This window comes from Hyperolius riggenbachi, chromosome 11, assembly GCF_040937935.1.
Source record: "Hyperolius riggenbachi isolate aHypRig1 chromosome 11, aHypRig1.pri, whole genome shotgun sequence".
Lineage (NCBI taxonomy): Eukaryota > Metazoa > Chordata > Amphibia > Anura > Hyperoliidae > Hyperolius > Hyperolius riggenbachi.
In genome coordinates this window covers 100,700,298-100,724,220 of record NC_090656.1, presented here as the reverse complement: position 1 = coordinate 100,724,220, position 23,923 = coordinate 100,700,298, and the positions used below count along the sequence as shown (strand labels likewise).

The 23,923-nt window shown below is 46.8% G+C and overlaps 1 protein-coding gene across 1 annotated transcript in view; it reads right to left on the bottom strand.

Moving 5' to 3' along the window:
• Positions 1-23,923, bottom strand: part of SLC5A12 (solute carrier family 5 member 12) — a 127,497-nt gene that overhangs the window by 13,616 nt on the left and 89,958 nt on the right. Inside the window, exons 8-11 of the mRNA XM_068261023.1 lie at positions 15,887-15,975; positions 10,207-10,319; positions 7,189-7,256; positions 6,119-6,205 (exon numbers count right to left, since the gene is read on the bottom strand). Coding sequence (XP_068117124.1) covers positions 6,119-6,205; positions 7,189-7,256; positions 10,207-10,319; positions 15,887-15,975 — 357 coding nt within the window. The remainder of the gene's footprint in view (positions 1-6,118; positions 6,206-7,188; positions 7,257-10,206; positions 10,320-15,886; positions 15,976-23,923) is intronic.

The following is a 23,923-nucleotide window of genomic DNA, read 5'->3' as shown; positions in this document are numbered from 1 at the left end:
TCATAGTTAGCTTGCAGGAGTGCTCATCCAGCCAATCACCATGCGGAAACTGAAGCCGCATGGTGATTGGCTGGATGCAGGACTCCTGAAAACTAACAGAAGTGAAGGAGCGATCGCCAGCCGGGACAAGGTAATGCTACCTAATCCTCCCTCCACCTAATCCTACTCTCTCCACCCCGCTGCCTGGTGTCCCGCTGCCTCTCCCCTCCCCCCGACCCCACTGCCTAAAGTTTTTGAAGATCTAAAACGATAAATCGTTTTATGTTAATTACGCCTGCGCCCTTTATATACTGTTGGCGCTATTACCTAGGATTTAACCATTTAACAGCAACCTAGCGTATTAAAGCACCATGCTTTTGCCTGTTAATGGCAACATGACGTTTTAATACGTTGCGCGTTCCCACCGCCGCCGTTTCCATCGGGTTCCTGTGCTGGGTGATTGGGGAAGAGGATCGAGAGGTCCTTTACCCAATCGCACTGCCTGGAGTGAAAATGTTGGATGAAACCCCCTCTCCATTAATACAGGAAAAAAAAAGAAAAAAAGGTGCAGCATATTGCATAAGTAGGCAATGTCATTTAAGCATAACTAGGCAGAGTTACCTAGCTTCTGTGCTGGCTAGTCTTGCTTTCTGCTGGGCGGGCTGGCCTGCCGCCAGGTTATCTGGCAGTTCCCCCATAGTATTCCCTGAGCTTCTAGTGGACCCCCCTTCATACTCCCACGGGCCTCCCATTGAGGCACCACAACTCCCAGCAAGCCCCATAGAAGAGCCACAGCTCAATGCATGCTCCCATTAAGGCATCACAGCGCACAGCATGGCACCACAGCACCCAGTATGCCCACATAAAGGCTCCACAGCACCCAGCATAACCCCTATTGATGCATCACAGCTCCCAGCAAGCTCCCCATTGAGGCACCACATCTGACTCTGCCTTGGGGACATCCAGGGCACCCAGGAATAGATCCAGGGCATGTGTCACTGATCTTTGGTGCTAGCAACGCCACTGGATGCAGGAACATAGACCAGCATTGGGGTGATGTAGACTAGAGAACAGCCGGATGGTGCAGATCAGTGTTCCCCAACTCTGTCCCCAAAACCCTCCAACTGTGCATGTTTTGTGGAAATCCAAAGTAGTTAATCGGGACTTCTGAGAAATGAATGACCCCTCCTGTGAATGTTTTTAGTTTCCTGCAAAGTATATACTATTTATAGCCTTGAGGGCAAGCTTGCAGAACTCTGGGGTAGAGTAAGGGGTTTAATTGGTTGACACTAGTGGATGGTCCATAGAGGATTGTTTGCATGGAATGCAATTACAACCTCACTTTTTGACTTTTCTTTTTTCTCATATCTGTACCACACTGGTGAGGTTTTTTTCAAACACTTATTGCCTCTTGGGTCTTCATGGACCTTCATGACTTGTGTATGGACTGTGGTTGTCCCATAGACTTTGTGCCTGTTTAAGACATTTGCCAGCATCCTTTATTACAGGAAGTGGGAAATGTTTCTCATATGTAGGTGCAGACAGTAGTTAGCACCCCATGGGCTTGATTCACAAAGCGGTGCTAACCTACTTAGCACGTCTAAAATCTTTAGACGTGCTAACCAGGGTGCTAAGTAGGTTAGCACCAAATTTCTGAATCAGATAATTCGGTGCTAACCTACTTAGCACCCTGGTTAGCACGTCTAAAGACGTTAGACGTGCTAAGTAGGTTAGCACCGCTTTGTGAATCAAGCCCCAAAGTGGTTATAACTCATTTCCCGGTCAACCAACATTTAAAGGAAAACTGAAGTAAGAAGAATGGGGAGGTTGCCATATTTATTTATTTATCTTTTAACCTCCTTAGCAGTAAGGCTCAACACACACCATACAATCTTGGTTGTTCAATCTTACCACTTTCATGAAGTATAAGAGCTTATCCAATCAATTATTCAAGGTATTTTCAATCTGTTGGCCCTTATTTTACATAGATTTGGTAAATCTGTACAACCAAGATTGTATGATGTGTGTTGAGCTTTATCCAGAGTCAGGCTCACCTCTCTTTGGTATGTTTTTTTTTTTTACTTGTTTTTAGAGTCTAAAAGCTTGAGAAAAAAATTACACATCTTTTAGACCCTAAGGCTAGTTTCACACCAGGACGTTGTGTTTTAGGGGACGTTATGGTCGCATAACGTGCCCCTAACGCAACGCCTGGTGCTCTCTAAGGTGGACGTCAGAGTGAGCCGCGTTGTGCAGCTCACTCTGGCGTCCGTGATGCCGTGATGCGTACTCTTGTGCGCATGCGGCATCACGTGGTCCCACCGGCCAATCGCTGCACAGAGCGGCCGCTCCAGGAAGTAAACACTGCACGTCACTGAGTGCAGTGAATATTAATTAGCCATGTGCCTGGCCGCTCTCCGCTCCTCCCCAACGTTACTGAGCATGTGCAAGCAGTCTAACGCGGCTCTGCCGCTTAGAAAGTACTGCATGCAGTACGTTGTCTGGTGGCGCAGCGTTACTATGTAATGCAACGTGAGCACTGTGAACAGCCCATTGATTTTTCATTGCTATGCGGTGGGGTGCGTTACAGGCTGCTCTAACGTGCGCCTGTAACGTCCCACTGTGAAACCAGCCTAAATCTGGAAATAATCATAATTGTGGGGAGGTTAAACAATACCAGTTGCCTGCTGATCTATTTACCTGCAGTAGTGTCTGAATTACACCAGAAACAAGCATGCAGATCTTGTCAGATCTGCATGCTTGTTCAGGGTCTATGGCTAAAAGTATTAGAGGCAGAGGATCAGTAGGACAGCCATACAACTGGTATTGCTGAAAAGGAAATAAATATGGGAGCCTCGATATCCCTCTCACTTCAAAGGTCCTTTAAAATAAATGGGGTTTTTTTGTGTGAAGTTGAGCTGTAATGGTTAAAACATCAGTGATGAGCAAGAAATTCCCCTAACATTTTGTCACTGCTTGATGGGGTAAATTCAGTGATTATGTTATAGTTTCTGATTTATGTCCATTGCAAACTATGAAACAAGTGAGCATGGGGGCCACAACACCTCTGAATATGTGGTGCTTTATAAAATAATAATAATAGCTTACCAGTGCAGCCTCCCCACCATCATAACCTCTCGAGGAGTGTTTTAACTTTTGTCATTTTGGAATGTGCTATTAAAAGACGTGCATCAGATGGAATGTTTAGCAAAGGAGCTTTTTTTATTTGTGATCCACACTGTTACGTCATACATGGAGACCAGGCCATGTGATCAAGTGTACTAAACTCTAAATGACTGTTGTGACTGGCCACTAGCCCCCCGTGCACACTGCTTGTTGCCCTCACCGCGTCACGTGTGACAGCATGGGGGGCATTATCCGTGAGCCAATAAATGGATGCAATATCATATTATGTAACAATGTTATTCATGAATAAGAAAACCCCTTTGCTAAATATTCATCTTTTAGGCCTCTTGCACAGTAGGACGTTGCAGCTTGATGCGACGTTAAAGTCGCAACGTAAATTACAACGCAACTCCCCAAAAAATTTGCAATGCATCTTAATGCCCAGTTATCATCGCATACAGTAGAGCATACAGGCAATGAAACGTATGCTTCCAAGTCATTACTGAGCATGTGCAAACAGTCCAACGCAGCGAATAACATGTCTAACGCACAGCATGCAGCACTTTCTAATAAAGCTACACAAACGCAACGTGTGCACTATGAATGTGGCACAGACTTAGTATTGCTCTGCGTTAGTCTGCGTTGAAACATTTTATAACGTGCGACTTTAACGGCACTGTGAAAAAGGCCTTAATCACAGGATACCTGCTTTTTGTTATAAGTGCTATTATGGAGCACACCAGATGGGGGAGTAGCTCTACACCAACGTGAGGGTAAGATTGACCACTAAGATCAAATTTCTGGAAATTTCTGGAAATTTCCCAATTTATGAACACATTTCTGTGGAAATACTGCATCACCACAACTCTGTAATTTTAGCCCAATCACAGAACTCGAAAGCATTGGACCAATGGGAGAATGCAGAGTCAACTCCGAAGCACTTGGCCAGTCAGAAAATGCAAAAAAATTATCCAAAAAAGACTCCCCAGAAAATCAGAAATGTGCAGATTGTAAGTGTAATTGGCACTGGTGGAAATCGGAATTTCAGCAGAATCAGAAATCAGCATTTCCGACCATCCCTATTGGTGAGTGCTGCAAACCTTTTTGCTTTTCTATATAGAGAACATTATTTTGGAATGTACCCCTTATGAAAGCCTTTGTTTACCAAGTAACCCCCCCATATGTATAAAGATGGTATCTGAGATAAGATTCGTACTTAAAGGAAACATCAGCCAAATACTACTGTCCCATGATATACTTACCCGTGGGTTCCTCCAGCCCCTTGCAGCCGACATGTCCTACGCAGCATCTCCGCTCGCAGCCGCCAGTGCAGAGGCCGACCTCCTCTACTGCGCCTGCACCACTGTCAATCAAGTCCTTGTTGTCCAAAGTGTACTGTGCAGGTGCAGTAGTTCTGCGGGGACTTGATTGACAGCGGTGCTCATGCAGGAGCAGTATAGGATGACCTTATGAGGTTGGCACCTGCACCGGCAGGGACACCGGACCGGCAGCTGCGACGGAAATGCTGTGTGGGACATGTCGGCTGCAAGGGGCTGGAGGAAGCCCCAGGTAAGTATATCATGGGGCAGTAGTATTTGGCTGACAACTCCCTTAACCTTTTTCCAACCGCGTCACGTCGATGGGCGTGGCAGCCCCAGGACCGCCTAACTCCAATTGGCGTAAAGTCCTGGGGCTGTAATTTGCATGAGATCACGCGCATCTCATGCTCGGAGGGCGGAGCTCCGCCCCCTCTTCAGTCTCTGAGCGGCTATTGCAGCTCGGGAGACTGTTAGACGGCGATCACGCCGTCTATTTACACTGTGCAGCGATGCGATCTGGGGACAGCTGTGTGACACGGCTGTCCCCCTGGGGGACAAGAGAGAGATCGGCTCTCATAGGCAGAAGCCTATGACAGCCGATCGCCGTAATTGGCTGGCTGTGGGGAAGGAGGGAGGGAAAGGTTTTAGAAACGGATTTTTATAAAAAAAAAAAAAAAAAAAAATATTTATTATAAAAAAAGTAACGGGGGGGGGGGGGGGGGAGCGATCAGACCCCACCAACAGAGAGCTCTGTTGGTGGGGAGAAAAGGGGGGGGGGGGAATCACTTGTGTGCAGTGTTGTGCGGCCCTGCAGCTTGGCCTTAAAGCTGCAGTAGCCAATTTTACTAAAAATGGCCTGGTCATTAGGGGGGTTTAGCCCTGCAGTCCTCTAGAGGTTAAGTGCATCTTTGCTCAGTATAAGGAGTTTCCAAGTAATCCCTATTGTGTGTTTAATCAACTAAACTATTTAGATTTGTTTATATATTATAGTTTTCTGAAACACAAAACTCGTTATATGTAATTAACTTTATCAAGCCCAAATACCCCCTGAATCCATCAGGAGTTCCCACCTTGGGTACACACACTGCATGTTGAGACCCTAGGGTGTAGTGCACATCAAGGTGGCAGTACTGCTCTGCATATCTGGTGCACCTGAATTTCCCCTCTTATAGGTGGCTTATCATGGCTGGATAGTGTAGTGGTGTAATGGTTAAGGGCTCTGCTTCTTACACAGGAGACCTGGGTTCGAACCTCAGCTCTTCCTGCTCAGTAAGCCAGCGCCTATTCAGTAAGAGGTTCTTTGGGAAAGATTCCCTAACCCTTCTATTGCCTACTGAGTGCGCTCTAGTGGCTGCCTCGCAAGCGCTTTGAGTCCGACAGGAGAGAAGAGCTATACAAAGGGATTAGATTGTGCGCTCCTTATGAGGGACAGTTATGTGACCAGAAAATATATACTCTGTACAGCGCTGCGTAAAATGTTGGCGCTATATAAATACTACACATAATACAAAAACTGGAATTATAGTTATAGAAGTGACAATCCATAACTCTCTATTATGCTTCTCTCCCCCCCCCCCCCCACCCCTCTCCCAACAAAAACAAAAACCTGATAACTTCTTCTGAATAAGCGTTGTTTGTGTAATAGCACTTATTAAACAGACTAGGTTATTCAATAATTAGCACTCTGTCAAACGTACCTTCCAGTTTGTCCAAGGGAACAAAATGCCCAAAGAGAATAATCCTAACATGGGGCCACCACACATCCCATGGATACTAAGGGCAGCCTGTAGGAGAAGATAATTGTGTAATAAATTCTATAATGTAATGTAATACACAGAAAAAGTGCACTGCTTTTGTTTTATATTAGTACTTTTAAAATACACCCACCTAAATGTAAAGTTTTGGATATAATCAGTGCGGTAAGGGGAGGAGGTGGAAGTATTCTGCCCATCGAGGACTAGAGCAGTACCCAGGGTCGGATTTGTACTCTTTACCGTCCTAGGCCACTGTCACCAGCCGCCCCCCTTCAGTATAGATAGCGAGATGACCCCTCCCTCCTTCCCTCTAGTATAGGTAACCCAGATGACCCCTCAACCCTTCCCTCTAGTATAGGTAGCCAGATGACCCCTCCCCCCTTTCCCTCTAGTGTAGGTAGCCCGATGACTCCCTTAATCCCCCCCCCCCCCCCTCCACTTTCAGTATAGGTAGCCAGCTCTCCTTAACACCGCCCCAGCCATCAGTGTCAGTCATTTCTCCATTAATCTCCAGTGCAGAGGCTTTCTGCTTCTTTCCATCTCCAATGCTGCCCAAGTCCATAGACGTCGGCCACAATGCAAATGTGCACAGAGAGCAAGGTCGCTGCTGCACAGGCGGCGGGCAGCAGATTATCACGGTCAGACACTCGACTGATCTCCCTGCACCAGTTTAGCCTGCTGCTTTGGTGCCCTTCCTCCTGTGGTACCCTAGGCCATGGCCTAGGCGGCCTTAGCGGCCTTGGCCTAAATCCGGCCCTGGCGGTACCGTCTGGAGGTCCGGGACCCACTGGATACCTATACTGAGGGCTACCTAATACTGGGGTATTTATTTTGATTTGCTTTGGGTGTTTCAGACTGCTGACTGTAGGACTGGAGCTTCCATCCTATTTTGTTTTTGTGTTTTCTTTTTTTGTTTAAAATGTATTTTAATCCTTTCACTTTAGTGCAGCCCTTTTTTTCTTTTTCACAAAATACATAACCCCATTCAAGTCTACATTGGAATTTTATGTTACCTGTACTACGCCACCCATAAATGAGGCAACTACTGCCATTCCAGTACACAACGCTCCGAATAATACACCTGCAACATCAAATGTGACATTAGAGAAGGATTCAAAACATATCAAAATTATCAGAAGGCAAATCTAAACTGAAAATAAACGTATAATTGCGGTAATTTTATGTGTAGTAGGAGAGGAAAATATAACATTTTTGCAGCCATGACAGTGTAAGGTAGAATCTGGATCATTCTGCTCCAAAAGGAGACAGTCTTCTTTCATACTGCATCTGTTGTGATCCTATTGCAATGCAATATTTACAGTGTTCTGCATTCTATTTACTTTTCAGGAGAGCCAGGCTGTATTCAATTGTTGTTTGACTGCCTACTCTGCATAGGTAATAGCACAGTTTTATTAACACTTGCACTGAAGGAAAAAAATAAAGCGAATACAGGAAAGCTCTAAGTAGGGATAGGTACTAAATGTACCCATTCTTATCTCATAATTTCACATATCAGCTCTGGTATGCTTCAGCAAGTTGTCCAGTTGCTTTATTAAACTTCTATACTCCTGAGTACTGGCACATTTCCACTCTGAAGGTAGTAAAATGTTTATAAAAGTCCCTATCTCACATGACCTTATTCTGACCTCTGCATCAATAGTTGTGACATCAGAGAAATGTATGCAAGCGGGAGCAGTGATAGGGTAGTGTTGAGCTACACATAGCTCCGAAGTTCATAATCAAAATTATGAGTACAACTTGCCGGCTGCGGCAGAGGGAGGAATAACTTATGCATGTTGCCGCCTATAGCCAATGCACTCCACATTGCATTCTCGCGTTCCACGTCAGTCCCATGCTTCCTCATGGAAGTGACGTGAAATGCGAGTGAACGTGACGCGGAACACATTGGCTATAGGTGGCGACATGGTTAAGTTAACCCCCCTTGCCATGGCCATAAAGTTGTATTCGTAATTTCAATTATGAACAGTGGAGTTTTGCGTAGCTCAACACTAGTGTGGGGGATGTTTAAGAAGGGAGTATTAGTGTAAGGAAGAAGGATTTCTATTGGTTTGTTTTAACCTATCTGAAATTCACAGCAGTATTCTATTACCGGGGCTCCCATTACTCTTGCAGTGCTTTTCCCCAGCAGCAGAAGCAGTGATCTAAAGCGGAGGTGAGAAGGTGACAGATGAAATCAGCAAGTGACAAAGCAGAAGACAGTGACCGAATGCAGGAACATGTATGATGATCAGTAGAGATGGCCCGAACGCTTCACCGGGGAACGGTTCCCGGCAAAGTTCCGTGGTTCGCGATCGTGGAGAACCACAAACTTTTCCGGAAGTTCGGTTCGCCCCCATAGTGCATCATTAGGGACAACTTTGACCCTCTACATCAGTCAGCAGGCACATTGTAGCCATTCAGGCTACACTCCCTTCTGGAAACCCCCCCCCCCCCCCCCCCGACCCTTATAAAAGGCAGGCAGCGTCAGGCATTGGACTCACTCGTGTTCCTGCATTAATTAGAGAAGGGAAAGCTGCTGCAGACTCTCATAGGGAAAGCTTAGTTAGGCTCTTGTAGGCTTGTTAGCTTGTTCCTTGCTGATTCTTATTGCTAAAAAAGCACCCCTCAACAGCTTTTTTGAGAGCTAATCTTGTTCTTGAGATATATATATATATATATATATATATATATATATATATATATATATATATATATATATATATATATATATATATATATATATATATATATATATATATATATATATATATATTTTTTTTTTTTTTTTGTGCGTGTGTCCCACAGACACTTGTGTTGCATAGACAGCATTGGTAATTCCTACTGTGTGTGCCACACTGCCAGGCCCAGCACATTCAGTGACTACCTGTGTGTGTGACAGGTGCACATTGTAATACCCATCACTGCATATACCTACCTGTTCACAGTGCACCCACTTACCCACGTGAGCGCACGCAGTGTGATATACCACTCCGTGCATACCTATTAACTGCACCTGTGTGACTGCACATTGTATTAGTCAAGCCAGTGCATACCTTTCACTTCATCCCCCCAATATGGACAAAACAAAAGGCAGAGGCAGGCCACCTGGCAGGTCTGTTCGAGGTCACGCTGTCGTGATTGCATGCGGCCCTTGACCAAAGTACAGTGTTCAGAAGAAGGCAACCCCCACTATTGTCAGGACGTAGTTGACTAATTAACACAGAACACCTCATCTGTCTCAGCTTCCGCACGGAAGCATGACATATCTTCCTCCACCTGCTCTGATTCTGGCACCCCACTTAACACTTAGTCAGCCGCCACCACCAAAGTGCCATCACCCCAGGGCTCAGCGATATGGAAATTTTTGTGTGTGTCTGCCTCAGATGAGAGCAATGCCATCTGTACTCTCTGCCACCGAAAATTGAGCCGTGGAAAGACCAAGACCCGCGTAGGGACAACTACCTTACGAAGGCACATGATTACAAACCACAAACTACAATGGGATGACCACCTGAGGAAAAGCAACACACAAAAGCAGCCACACACCGCAGTAGAAGATACTAGGCCGCAATTTTCTTCTCAAAATAGGTGATACCTAAACTGTACCGTGATGTTGAAAGGCAAGTGGTGTCATCTCTGGCACACAACGTTGGGTTAAGGGTCCATCTGACCACGGATGCCTGGTCTGCAAAGCATGCTCAGGCCTGTCCGAAGACTAAGTCAGTCCCCACACACATCATCTCTGCCTGCACGCCGTGTGACTGCGTGCCCCAAGACTAAGTCGCTCCCCACACAGCATCTCTTAAATTTTTAACAATGGTTAATTTGCCTATATTCAGCAGTGTTGCACTGGGAGACATCTCAAGCTCACTCAAACCTGAATTATCGCAAATTCTTTCTGTTTTAAGAAAGCAAACTTTTGTTTTTCTTAATTTTTAAGGCCGCTGCTGAACTGACCCTAATGCATTACATAAGCGATTTAGGAGTCTCCGTACTATGCTTTTCATGTGAACACAGAAATAAACACTTACATAAACCTTTGCTAATCCAGGTAGCCTTAGAATCTGGTATGTTTTTGAAAAAGGTCTTAACAATGTCTTCAAAGGTGACCGTGGCAAGAGCATTAATGCTCGCAGCTACTGTGCTGGAAGAAAAATAATATCAAAGGATGAGATAAGAATTAGCATGCACACTTGTACATAAAATAAGGGTATACTGCATACACTCTTATAAATTAATGTTCAGCGCTGCGTATTATGTTGGCACTTTATAAATACAATAAATAAATATACTCACATATTAGCCTAATTTTTCAGCATACAAGATGTGCTGAAAACTTACATCAGGCTCATCGGCTTATTTGCGAGTCAGTGGAGCAAAACAGATGGTGGAGCAGGTTTTGTTAATGGCAGAGGAGCGTAAGGATTGTGCACTAGTGATCTTGCGCTTACCAGCTTGCACCATGCCCATGCCCTCCATCCCCTACAGCATGGTGTGCAGAGTGTGCTGCTCAAGAAGACTACCTGTGTCTCCTGGCTTGTGGAGCGGAGCATGCAAGCATGGTGTCGGTGTGCAATGATTGGGAATTCTCTTATACATCAGGTGAAAGAAAAGCGTGCACCCTCTGTCATTAACTTTGTGCATTTATTGCAAGTAACCAAAACATACATGGTGGCAATGAGTTCGCATAAAAAGTTGTGTACCTTAAATGTCATCATGCAGGTTGCTAGTGTGGTGGAAGAGAGGGACAACGGTGGGCCTAGCGACGGCCGTTTTGCGTCACGCTGCATTCCACTGAAAGGCGATCGTAAGAATCCACAGTATATGGGCGAGTAGCCCCACCCTTTCTGTGGCGTCACATTGCCATTTGTGATAGGAGTTCTGCTCTGCAGTAGGCAGGGCCCAAGGTGCCAGACGGAAGCCATCAGGGTTCAATACAAGTGACCAAATGGTCGCATATAGTGTGTCCAAAGCAGGGTCAGATTACTGACCAGGCAACAAAAGCAGTCACTTGGGGCCCCATTAAAGGCAAATGGGCCCCATCAGGACATAAACCAGCCCTCGCCATCCTGTCAGCGGTGGCTGGATGGTATAATGGTTAAAGGGACTCTGAGCAGTGCAGTAACTATGGAAAGATGCATATCATTTTAAAGCTCTCTTTCTCCTCTTTCCAATGATATATTAACGGCCGCCCTATGCCTTTTAGTTTTCGCTATTTTCGCGATCGAAATCGCGGCCACAGGACGGCTTTTCTCCAAAGTCGGCAGCTCGATTCAGCACAATGCAATGAAATATAAGGAACCCAGGGGGATATAAACACAAACATCATGCTGGTAGGTGTGAGGATGTAATTAATTAGTTGTGGGTATGCTTAAAGGCATGCCCACAGGCACTGCTCGGAGTCCCTTTAAGGGCTCTGCCTCTGACACAGGAGACCAGGGTTCGAATCTCGGCTCTGCCTGTTCAGTAAGACAGCACCTACTCAGTAGGAGACCTTAGGCAAGTCTCTCTAACACTGCTACTGCCTATAGGGCGCGTCCTAGTGGCTGCAGCTCTGGCGCTTTGAGTCCGCCAGGAGAAAAGCGCGATATAAATGTTATTTGTCTTGTCAAATGATGCTGTGAGCTGCTGATTGCCTTCAGAGCCAGGCTCTCCTCCTAGGTCCCCCTCCTGCTACTGTGCGCTCTGCCACTGCCCACTCCGCCCTCCCTTCCCATAGAGAACCACAGCTGCAGCAAGAATGATAGCAGCAGATGGCAAACGCTCACTCACCTATCCATGATCCAAGCAATAGAGATCCCGTCATCTAAAACCCATCTGTTTCTTTTACAGTGCAGCCGCTCGCTCTGAACTTCTTGATTCTCAGATCAGACAGGAAGTAGGAAGTAGAAATAGTAGTAGTAACAGAGCGGCAGCACTCTAGAGGAGACAGATGGGCTCCGGATGACGGGACCTCTATTGCTTGGATTGCAATAGGTTAATGTGAGTCATCTGGTGCTGTCATTCTCCCCCGCTGCGGCTGCCTTCTCTGCTGGACTATTGTATTCACTGGGATGGAGGCTGCATGGTGGCTGTCTAGTTTGGTAGGAAATCGGTTGTTCGGTGGTGGGGGTGGTTATGTAATTCTGTCTGGGGAATGGCTTCCGGTTTGGTGGTGTCCAGAGCTTTCTGCTATTGCCAGGGTGGAGATGCAGGGGGAAAGTGCTGCTGCTGTGATATCTGGCGCCCTCTTCACAGGGGTGCCCCAGCCCCTGAGTGCAAATGTTCCAGCCATTCATCTCTCACTCTGCATTTTGCCGCTGCTATTTCCTGCATTGTGCACCCACAGAGGAAAGCGGGCTGTTGCCCATAGCAACCAGTAGCTCGGCTGCCCCGGTGTGTGCGGCATGTTGCTGTGCAGCTGCATCTTCTGATTCTATTACGACATGAGGGGCCCAAATCAGTTGCTTTGCTTAGGGCCCCATTTAGCCTTAATCCAGCTCTGGTCCAAAGCAATATCTGGACCAAATGGGTGCATCATACTTCAATCCGGTAGTGCGTCCTATGGTTACACAAGCGCTGGACTAGATTGCCAGCAGAGTGCGCTAGCCTCTTTTCAGAGGTGGTGTTTGTAGAGAACTCCGCCGGCTTGCTGATAAAAATATATGCATACGCAATGCAATTATTTCTTGCTCCTTAGGCCCCAGGGCTTTTTAATTTGTGTAACACCATCACATCACATTTGCCTGCTCTGCAGTGTATGCAGCACCCTCTAGCCGGTTTATGAATTGTTGCTAAAAATGTATGCATATATTTGTATCAGCAAGCCGGCGGAGTTCTCTACAAACACCACCTCTGAGAAGAGGCTAGCGCACTCTGCTGGCAATCTAGTCCAGCGCTTCTGTAACCATGGGACGCACTACCGGATTGAAGTATGATGCGCCCATTTGGTCGCACGAGTTGTTCGTCATGCGTTCCAGACATTGCTTTGGACACGCTACATGCGACCATTGGGTCGCTTGTATTGAACCCTGCCGGCTTCCGTCCGGCACCTTGGGCCCTGCTTACTGGAGAGCGGAGCTCCTATTACAACTGGCGACGTGACGCCACAGAAAGGTTGGGGCTACTCGCCCATATACTGTGGATTCTCACGATCGCCTTTCAGTGGAATGCAGCGTGACCAAGCATCCGTGTGAACGCAAAACGGCCATTGCTAGGCCCACCGTTGTCCCTCACTCCCACCTCCAACACTAGCAACCTGCATGACAACATTTAAGGTACACAACTTTTTATGTAAACTCTCATTGCCACCATGTATGTTTTGGTTACTTGCAATAAATGCACAAAGTTAATGACGGAGGGTGCACGCTTTTCTTTCACATAATGTACAAGAGTTGCCACACTTCCTTCTTATGCTTACAAGCGGAGCACACGTTGGGCAAGTTTGTGGAAGAGAGTGTGGTTTGCAGTGTTTATGTATGTGCCACCACCAGCAAATTTCTCACAGTTGAATGTCACGTTTAAAGGAAAAAGTGCCACACTATCCATCTTCGGCTTTAACAAAATGATTAGGAATTCTTCCTGTGTGGCAATCGCTGTTTCTCATATCTATGACGCCATCTAGTGGTGTCTTGAGACACAGCTGTATGATCTTGGTGCATATCTGGCTATGGGGAGGGCTGACTTGTATTGGAAGAACATCTGGCTACTGTGGAGGGGGCTATATTGGGGAGGGGGCTTATACACGAGTCAATCACTTTTTCCTGGTTTCTGAGGGGAAAGTGTGTCCCTCGACTTATACAAGGGGTGGTTTATATGGTATTTCATCAGCATCTGTTTTGAGTCTAGAAAGAAATTGTTTTCCAAGTATAAAAATTAAATATTATTCTAAAAAAATGCATTTCAGAAGTAACAAACCTTGTGGTTCTGATTTTACAAATTTGTAGTCAAAAGTAAGAAAGGTTAAATTTTTCCCCCTGTTTTCTCTCACATTTCCAAAAAGTTGAATTATATTAGCTACCATACGTAAAGAGAAACATAAAGTACATTTTTCATTTCCAAGATTTTATGTGGCAGGAAATAATAATACAAAATATAATCCTTAGCAAGGTCTAAAAGCACTGTACTGCTATTAACCCTTTTGATTCCAATGGGAAAAAGTGGGTACTGAAGTATATGGAGGCTGCCATATTTATTTCCTTTTAAACAATACCAGTTTCCTGGCATAGATCATGGAAGAGTAGAAAAAACACAGAGACAGAGTGCCCAAACTTGTATATGTCAGGTGTTCAGGCCCAGTCGGCCCATGATGCCAAGTGAGGCGACTTCATCAGTCGGCAGAAGTCTGGGGGTAGCACCAGGCAGAAATAGGAAGTGAAGGGAGTGCCTGTTCAACCTATACTGGGGGCAACTGTACCTGGCTAACTTATACTGGGGGCAACTGTACCTAGCTACCAATGCCGGGGGCAACTTATACCTGTCTACCTACCTATGTTGAGGACGTTTTTTGGGGGGCTCACTGCAGTTGTAATGTGCAGTGCTGTGTGATCACTCAAAATCGGGGGTGGCTTTCTCACAAGTTTGCCTCAGGCAGCAAAACGTCTAGAACCAGCCCTGCAGGTGGTAAGGAGTATTTAGCATGAAATAAGTAAGGTATTCAAAAGTCTGGGTTGCTAGCCTAGCAACTACCATCAGCACATGTGGGGAAGTACCGTCTCCACTTGGAATTTCAGGATTTCACCAGTCACAGCTGTTTGTTAAATTAGATTGCTTCTATTTGCAGACACATATAATAGATTATAACTGAGAGGTTTTATCATACTAATCACACAGACCTGTGACCAGGGCCGGATTTACCATAAGGCACTGTAGGCACAAGCCTACAGGCGCCTGATAATGGAGGGGAGGCTCACTCCCCTTCCTTAGCACTTACTTCACTTGGCTCTCGGCATTCCACTGACAAGATCTCCCTTCAGTCAGAGCACCACTAGTTGGCTACCTAATGCTAAGGGACACCTGTTGCTACCTATGACTGGTAAGGAAGAAGTCAAAGCTGCGTCAGCCAGCACACTTGCGGTGCGGTTCAGCAGGGGTATGTTGGTTTCTAGAGAGAGAAGTTTAGGGTGCCAGGACATCTCTGCCTATAGGCTCCTGTGATGTAAATCCAGGCCTGCCTGCGACCCTGACACACACAGGAAGCAACCAACAAGTAGAACATAACTGAATCTTTAATAACCGAGACACCTAGTGGCTAAACAGCAATACTGCATATTGCTACAGCAGCTCCATAAAGGTATTTATGATAAATCATAAACTGGAACCCCAGTCTTGGGGTGATGGACAACCATAATAAGCAAATATAGGAGGTGTCTAAGTGACACTTAGCAGATTGACTGGTCTCCTGACCAGGTATTTTACAAGTGATTTGTTTGGCATCAGCCAATCAAGGAGTTCATAGTTAAAAAGTAGTACCTCTGTAACTGAGTGCCTACACTGATATAGGAAAACATCTGTGCCTAGAGAAGGGCTTTAAGAGCTTGGGTCTAAAGTGGCAATCACTCAGCACCACCTGGTAGACTACCACAAAAGTGAAACAGCATTTTTCTATGTCAATTTGAGTTTGCCTAAAATGAACCACTGATTTCTGCTGAGAAAAATGTAATCGGATAATAATTAAAAATGAGAGCCTGGTAGGCAAATAGAAAACAAGATTAAAAACATGGTTCTTATTACCTCAATGTACCACTAAAAGCACAGGCAACAAAGAGACCCGGCAGTCCAGGCATTTTTGAAAATAAATTCATGACAAAATACGGCATCATCTGTAAAATAAGCACATAATTCAGATACTTAGATCACAAATCATAGATAATATAGGCAGCATTTTCCCATGGGAATAACAGGTATGCAGCATGCTTTCCAAACTGATATACAGTACAGGTGCATGACCCCCTACAATGTATAGGCAGCATGGCCCCGACATACAGCATTAACTCCAACACACACACTCCACCAGGGCAATATAAAAGTTTGGAAAATTAGTATTTAACCCTATACTGTAGTTGTACAAATGACAAAATGACATGAACTATGTACGGAGGAAAGGAGATTTTGTCAATATTTCTGGAAAGGGTTGTTCACTGTAAGAGGGGTTAAGATGTGGAATAGCTTGCTACAGAGTAAGTAGTTATGGAACATTCTAATCTAGATTCGCATTTAAAGGGATGAGAAGGGTGCTTTGATGCTTTGCTTACTTTAGACATCCCTGTGCTTGCATCCCATTATTAGTATTTAACTTTTAAAACAAATCTTGCCTTCTTTCCAGAGTAGGTTTTAAAATAAATCATTCAGTGTAAAAAATGCGCAATAATGGTGGAAACCAGAAAGAGTGTAAATACTTTTTTTTTAAAAAAATCAGTTTGTCATATCTTACAATGGCCACTTATGGTTCATGTTCTAGCAAAAAAATAGTTCAATCGATTAAATAATTCTGATCAGGTGTGATCGGATTGGTTGCAAATAATCTCCATTGGTGGGCACAATCTATTACGAACTATTATTTAAAAATAGTTGTCCGATTTGATTTTTGTCAAACCAAAATTTGGATTTTCTTGTCAGTTGTGATAGATATTGGTTTGTTGATTGATATTGGTTCAATCAAAGATTGGTTCGTTGATGGTGTAGTGAACGATGTATTCAAATATTTTACATCCGATCAAAATGATTTTTCGCTAGAAATTGGATCGTTAGTGGCCACTTTTAATATGCTTTAACCCTCCTGGCGGTCTATTAAAAACCGCCAGGGGGCAGCAGAGCAGTTTTTTTTTTTTTTTTTTTTTTTTTTTTAAATCATGTAGCGAGCCCAGGGCTCGCTACATGATAGCCGCTGTGCAGCGGCCTCCGATCAGGAAATCCCGTTCAAAGAACGGGATTTCCTGGAGGGCTTCCTCCGTCGCCATGGCATTTGGGAGTCCCGATCTACCCCTCAGCGCTGCCTGGCACTGATTGGCCAGGCAGCGCACGGGGTCGAGGGGGGGGCGCGGCAGGTAATCAGCGCGGAGCGGCGGCGATCAGAGTGCACACGCAGCTAGCAAAGTGCAAAAAAAAATAATTATGCAAATTAGCCCAGCAGGGCCTGATAAATCCTCTTGCGTGGCATAGCCCGTGCTCAGCACGGGCTTACCGCCAGGGAGGTTAAATTGTCCCTAAACTAAGCGACTTGGAGGAAATCCCTTTTATTCCCTGTAAAAGCTAGAAGTTTTGGAAGGATAAAACACTGGATGTACACTGTGACTGGACCTTTAAAAGGTACATCCAGGCAAATGAAAACAAATCCACTTAACGGGGGCTTCCTCCAGTCCCTGGCAGCCGTCCTGTACCCTCGCCACAGCTCCAGTGGCTCCCGGTCTCCTCCGCTGTAGATGTTGACCTAGCCAGGTCGGATTTCCGGGTCGGCTTCTTCTGCGCTCCACCGCGCGATACTGCGCAGGCGCAGAGCTACTGCGCCTGCGCAGTACAATTCTGATGACATAAGCGTGACCACGTGACGCGCGGTGGAGTGCAGAAGAAGCCGATCCGGAAAGCCGACCTGCCGAGGTCGACATCTGCAGCGGAGAAGATTGGGAGCCACCGGAGCTGCGGCGAGGGCACAGGATGGCTGCCAGGGGCTGGAGGAAGCCCCAGGTAAGTGGATTTTTGTTTTTTTTTATTAGCCTGGAAGTATCCTTTAAGAAGGAGATGTATTGTTCTGCAATGTATCTCCTTTTTAATGTCCAGTGTATTTAACCACTTGAGGACCCACCCTTTACCCCCCCTTAAGGACCAGCGCTGTTTTAGCTGATCTGTGCTGGGTGGGCTGTGCAGCCCCCAGCACAGATCAGGGTGCAGGCAGAGTGACCAGATCACCCCCCTTTTTTCCCCACTAGGGGGGTGATGTGCAGGGGGGGTCTGATCGCTCCTGCCTGCCTGGGTGTTACGGGGGGGGCACCTCAAAGCCCCCCTCCGCGGCGAAATTCCCCCCCTCCCTCTCCTACCTGGCCCCCCCGGTGATCCGGGCTGCACAGGACACTATCCGTCCTGTGCAGCCAGTGACAAGACGTCCCCTGTCACATGGCGGCGATCCTCGGCCGCTGATTGGCCGGGGATCGCCGATCTGCCTTACGGCGCTGCTGCGCAGCAGCGCCGTACAATGTAAACAAAGCAGATTATTTCCGCTTGTGTTTACATTTAGCCTGCGAGCCGTGATCGGCGGGCCGCAGGCTATTCACGGAGCCCCCCACCGTGAATTGACAGGAAGCAGCTGCTCGCGCGAGCAGCTGCTTCCTGATTAATTAGCCTGCAGCTAGGTCCTGCAGCTGCCACTTTGCCGACGTGCGGTATGAGTGCGCAGTCGGCAGGTGGTTAAGCTGTGTGTTCTAAATGTCCGTATACAGGAATCAGTCTGATAAAGGCTTCATAGCCAAAAGCTTACTGCTTTTCTTCGAAGTTGGCCAATAAACGGTATCATCCGAATTCAAAACTTCTTGCATTTACTGATGGCTTACATCGTACAACACTCTTCTCATTCCCTGCAGAAAAATGCCAAAAAAATGTAATCTGACAGTTCTGACAGGTTTTGGACGAACGCCTCTCTTTATTATCAGCATTTCATTATTCTTCTTTATAGGGACTCTAAAACAGAGAAACCGAGAGCCCAATATAGTGTAGTATGTATTGGATCAGGGAGAATTAGTGTGGAGTAAGTATTATACTTACAAACCTGGGTTACCGTTTAGGCAACCACTTTATAGGCAGGTGGGGAGATTAGACCTGTCCCCACTCAGGATTAAGATGTCGCTCTCTGAAGAAGGAAAGGAGGGTTTGTCAGTCACCCTTCCAACCACCAAGGGTGGATATCTTGACAAGTAGATGTACAGAGGCGCCAAAAGAATAAAATATGCTAAAATGTTTAAAATATTCGGGTGGCGGCGGTGGACCGGCCACTCAGAAATAGACTCGATGCTGTCGCTTAAGATAAAGACAATTTATTCACATACTCCATGAACAGAACCGCAACGCGTTTCACGGGTATATTCCCGCTTCCTCAGGCAATAAACAGACAGGAGTACACAGTACAGTCTCAAGGTCACGAATAGCGCCTCTGTGCTATTCGTTATAGGGACTCTGTTATAGGGACTCTGAGGAGTAACAAATAACAAAATCTGAACTTACCTGGGGCTTTCTCCAGCCCACCATAAGTTCGGGAGGTCCCCCGGCATCCTCCTGGCTCCTCTCCCGGTCCCTCCGCAGAAATCACGACCGGCGACACCGGAACAGAGTTTCGGGCTGACACTTCCTGAATGATGACGCTCATCATCACACCGGCCACTACGTGTCATAACGGCGGCCGACGTGACAGTACTGCGCATGCACGGCTTAGAGTTAGAAAACCACTCATGCGCAGTACTGGCACGCCAGCCGCTGTGATGACGAAGAGTGTCATCGTTTAGGAAGTGTCAGCCCGACACTCGGCCCCAGTGTCACCGGTCGTGATTTCTGTGGAGGGACCGGGAGTGGAGCCAGGAGGACGCCGGGGGACCTCCAGACCTACGGTGGGCTGGAGAAAGCCCCAGGTAAGTTCAGATTTTATTTGTTACGCCTCAGAGTAATAGTACTCACTGGAAAGGACCTAAACAAAGATGCAAGCAGTACTGTCTACTGGTGTCTCCCTGTGGATTATGTTGCTGTCCAGGGAGTACTTTTGAAAATAAATTCCTGAGAATCCCCATGGACTATCCAAAACCTCAGAGCTGTCAGATGATTACCAGGTACTTTGAGTGAAAGCAACATTGGAAAATAGTCATTTATAGTGCAAATATACATTTTATAAATCTGTATTTTACTTTTTTTTTTTGCACTGTTGGCAGGGGTGCCTCTAGTCATTTAGTCACTCCAGGCGAGAAAACCTGTGGCGCCCCCCCCCCCCCCCCCCCAGGAAAATAGTCATAATGCAGCCTCGTTTCACCAGAAAATAATCATAATGCGGCAGTGTTTCATCAGAAAATAATAGTAATTATCGTAATTCAGAATCGTAATTCACCAGAAAATAATCGTAATGTGGCAGTGTTTCACCAGAAAATACACTTATTGCAGCAGCATTTCACCAGAAATTAATCATAGGGCAGCAGCGTTTCACCAGAAAATAATCGTAATGGGGCAGCGTTGTCAGAAAATAATCGTAATGTGGAAGCGTTTCACCAGAAAATACACGTAATCCGAGCAGAGGGAAAGAGTAGAGAGGGAGAGGCAGCATAAGATGTAAGAGGGGGGTAGAGGACCAGAGAGAGGGAGGGATAGACAGCATAAGATGGAAGAGGGTGCAGAGAAACAGAGGGGAGAGGGAGAGACAGCATAAGATGGAAGAGAGTGCAGAGGAACAGAGAGGGGAGAGGGAGAGGCAGCACAGCACTAAAGCACAGGTTTACAGCTTTACCAGCCTACAGCCTAACCAGCTTTCAAAGAAAACTCTAGTATCAAGAGCAGGGCACATTCTAGCAGTTATAACAGTACTGGGAGTCTGCACACAGGACAGGAAGTGTTCTTAGCAGCCTGCCTGCATACCTTCTCTTTTGCCTGTGCATGCAGCTTATCATCTCTGGAGTAGTGATGGGTCGTTCGCAAACGAGCCGTCTCTAAGAGCCAGCTCTTTGCTGCGAACGACAAGAGCCGGTTCTCAGTTTTGAAAGAGCCGATGCCTCAGCCGCCCCACAAAGCTCTGCTTTGCTCTGCAATAAAGGGCGCTGAGGCATGTTGGGAGATGTAGTCCTCCTCTTGCAGCTTGTAGGAGTGTATGGGGCGGAGCAGAGCAGTAGCAGGAGGTAGTGTTGGGCGAACACCTGGATGTTCGGGTTCGCGAACGTTCGCCGAACATGGCCGCGATGTTCGGGTGTTCGCGCCGAACTCCGAACATAATGGAGGTCAATGGGGACCCGAACTTTCGTGCTTTGTAAAGCTTCCTTACATGCTACATACCCCAAATTTGCAGGGTATGTGCACCTTGGGAGTGGGTACAAGAGGAAAAAAAATATTTGAAAAAGAGCTTATAGTTTTTGAGAAAATTGATTGTAAAGTTTCAAAGGAAAAACTGTCTTTTAAATGCGGAAAATGTCATGTTTCTTTGCACAGGTAACATGCTTTTTGTCGCCATGCAGTCATAAATGTAATACAGAGAAGAGGTTCCAGGAAAAGGGACCGGTAACGCTAACCCAGCACCAGAAGCAGCACACGTGATGGAACAGGAGGAGGGCGGCGCAGGAGGAGAAGGCAACGCTTTGAGACACAACAACCCAGGCCTTGCATGAGGACAAGAAGCATGTGGATAGCATGCTTTTTACCGCCATGCAGTCATAAATGTAATAAAGATAAGAGGTTCCATAAACAGGGACCGGCAACGCTAACCCAGCAGCAGCAGCACACGTGATGGAACAGGAGGAGGCGCAGGAGGAGAAGGCCACGCTTTGAGACACAACAACCCAGGCCTTGCATGAGGACAAGAAGCGTGCGGATAGCATGCATTTTGCCGCCATGCAGTCATAAATATAATAAAGATAAGAGGTTCCATAAACAGGGACCGGCAACGCTAACCCAGCAGCAGCAGCACACGTGATGGAACAGGAGGAGGCGCAGGAGGAGAAGGCCACGCTTTGAGACACAACATCCCAGGCCTTGCATGAGGACAAGAAGCGTGCGGATAGCATGCTTTTTACCGCCATGCAGTCATAAATGTAATAAAGATAAGAGGTTCCATAAACAGGGACCGGCAACGCTAACCCAGCAGCACACGTGATGGAACAGGAGGAGGCGCAGGAGGAGAAGGCCACGCTTTGAGACACAACAACCCAGGCCTTGCATGAGGACAAGAAGCGTGCGGATAGCATGCTTTTTACCGCCATGCAGTCATAAATGTAATAAAGATAAGAGGTTCCATAAACAGGGACCGGCAACGCTAACCCAGCAGCAGCAGCACACGTGATGGAACAGGAGGAGGCGCAGGAGGAGAAGGCCATGCTTTGAGACACAACAACCCAGGCCTTGCATGAGGACAAAAAGCGTGCGGATAGCACGCTTTTTACCGCCATGCAGTCATAAATGTAATAAAGATAAGAGGTTCCATAAACAGGGACCGGAAACGCTAACCCAGCAGCAGCAGCACACGTGATGAAACAGGAGCAGGCGCAGGAGGAGAAGGCCACGCTTTTTGAGACACAACAACCCAGGCCTTGCATGAGGACAAAAAGCGTGTGGATATAGCAATGCTTTTTGCCGCCATGCAGTCATAAATGTAATACAGATGAGAGGTTCCGTAACAAGGGACCGGCAACGCAAACCCATCACAGATGTTCATTGTTCATGTTACTTGGTTGGGGTCCTGGAGTGTTGCGTAGTCGTTTCCAATCCAGGATTGATTCATTTTAATTTGAGTCAGACGGTCTGCATTTTCTGTGGAGAGGCAGATACGCCGATCTGTGACGATGCCTCCGGCAGCACTGAAAAAGCGTTCCGACATAAGGCTGGCTGCTGGGCAAGCCAGCACCTCTATTGCGTACATTGCCAGTTCGTGCCAGGTGTCTAGCTTTGATACCCAATAGTTGAAGGGTGCAGATGGATTGTTCAACACAGCTACGCCATCTGACATGTAGTCCTTGACCATCTTCTCCAGGCGATCAGTGTTGGAGGTGGATGTGCACGCTTGCTGTTCTGTGGGCTGCTGCATGGGTGTCAGAAAATGTTCCCACTCCAAGGACACTGCCGATACCATTCCCTTTTGTGCACTAGCTGCGGCTTGTGTTGTTTGCTGCCCTCCTGGTCGTCCTGGGTTTGCGAAAGTCAGTCTGTTGGCGTACAACTGGCTAGAGGAGGGGGAGGATGTCAATCTCCTCTCTAAAGTCTCCACAAGGGCCTGCTGGCATTCTTCCATTTTGACCTGTCTGACTCTTTCTTCAAGCAGTTTTGGAACATTGTGTTTGTACCGTGGATCCAGAAGGGTATAAACCCAGTAATTGGTGTTGTCCTGAATGCGCACAATGCGTGGGTCGCGTTCAATGCAGTCTAGCATGAATTGAGCCATGTGTGCCAGAGTCCTGCCAGAACCATCATCATCCTCTTGTGGGCGTTGTGATTGTTGTGATGCATCATAGTCATCACCTTCTTCCTGGTCTGCTTCTGCTGACCATTCGCGCTGAATTGTGGAAGTCCAACGTGCACCGCTCTGGCCCTCGTCAGTGGTGGCATGAAATTCCTGCTCCAACTCCAGCTGTTCCTCCTCCTCTTCTTCGTCATAGCTGCTGGGGCCAGCGTTTCCTGAGGCAGATGGCCTGATGTTGGTACCATCACGCTGATCGTTTTCTCCTTCCGATTCCCCCTGTTGGATCATGACAGCTGTTTCCTTGATTTTCAACATTGACCTCTTCAGTAAACACAGCAGTGGTATGGTAATGCTGACTGAAGAGTTGTCACTGCTCACAAGCAACGTGGATTGCTCAAAATTTTGGAGGACTTGGCAGAGGTCCAACATGTTGGCCCAATCGGATCCACAGAAGCTTGGCAGCTGTCCGGATGCGCCTCGGTACTGCGCCGTCATGTACTGGACCACTGCACTCTTCTGCTCGCAAAAGCGGGCTAGCATGTGCAGCGTAGAATTCCAGCGCGTAGGGACATCACACAGCAAGCGATGGTGGGGGAGATTGAAGCGCTCCTGCATCTTGGCGAGTGCCCCCCAGGGGCGCCTTTACC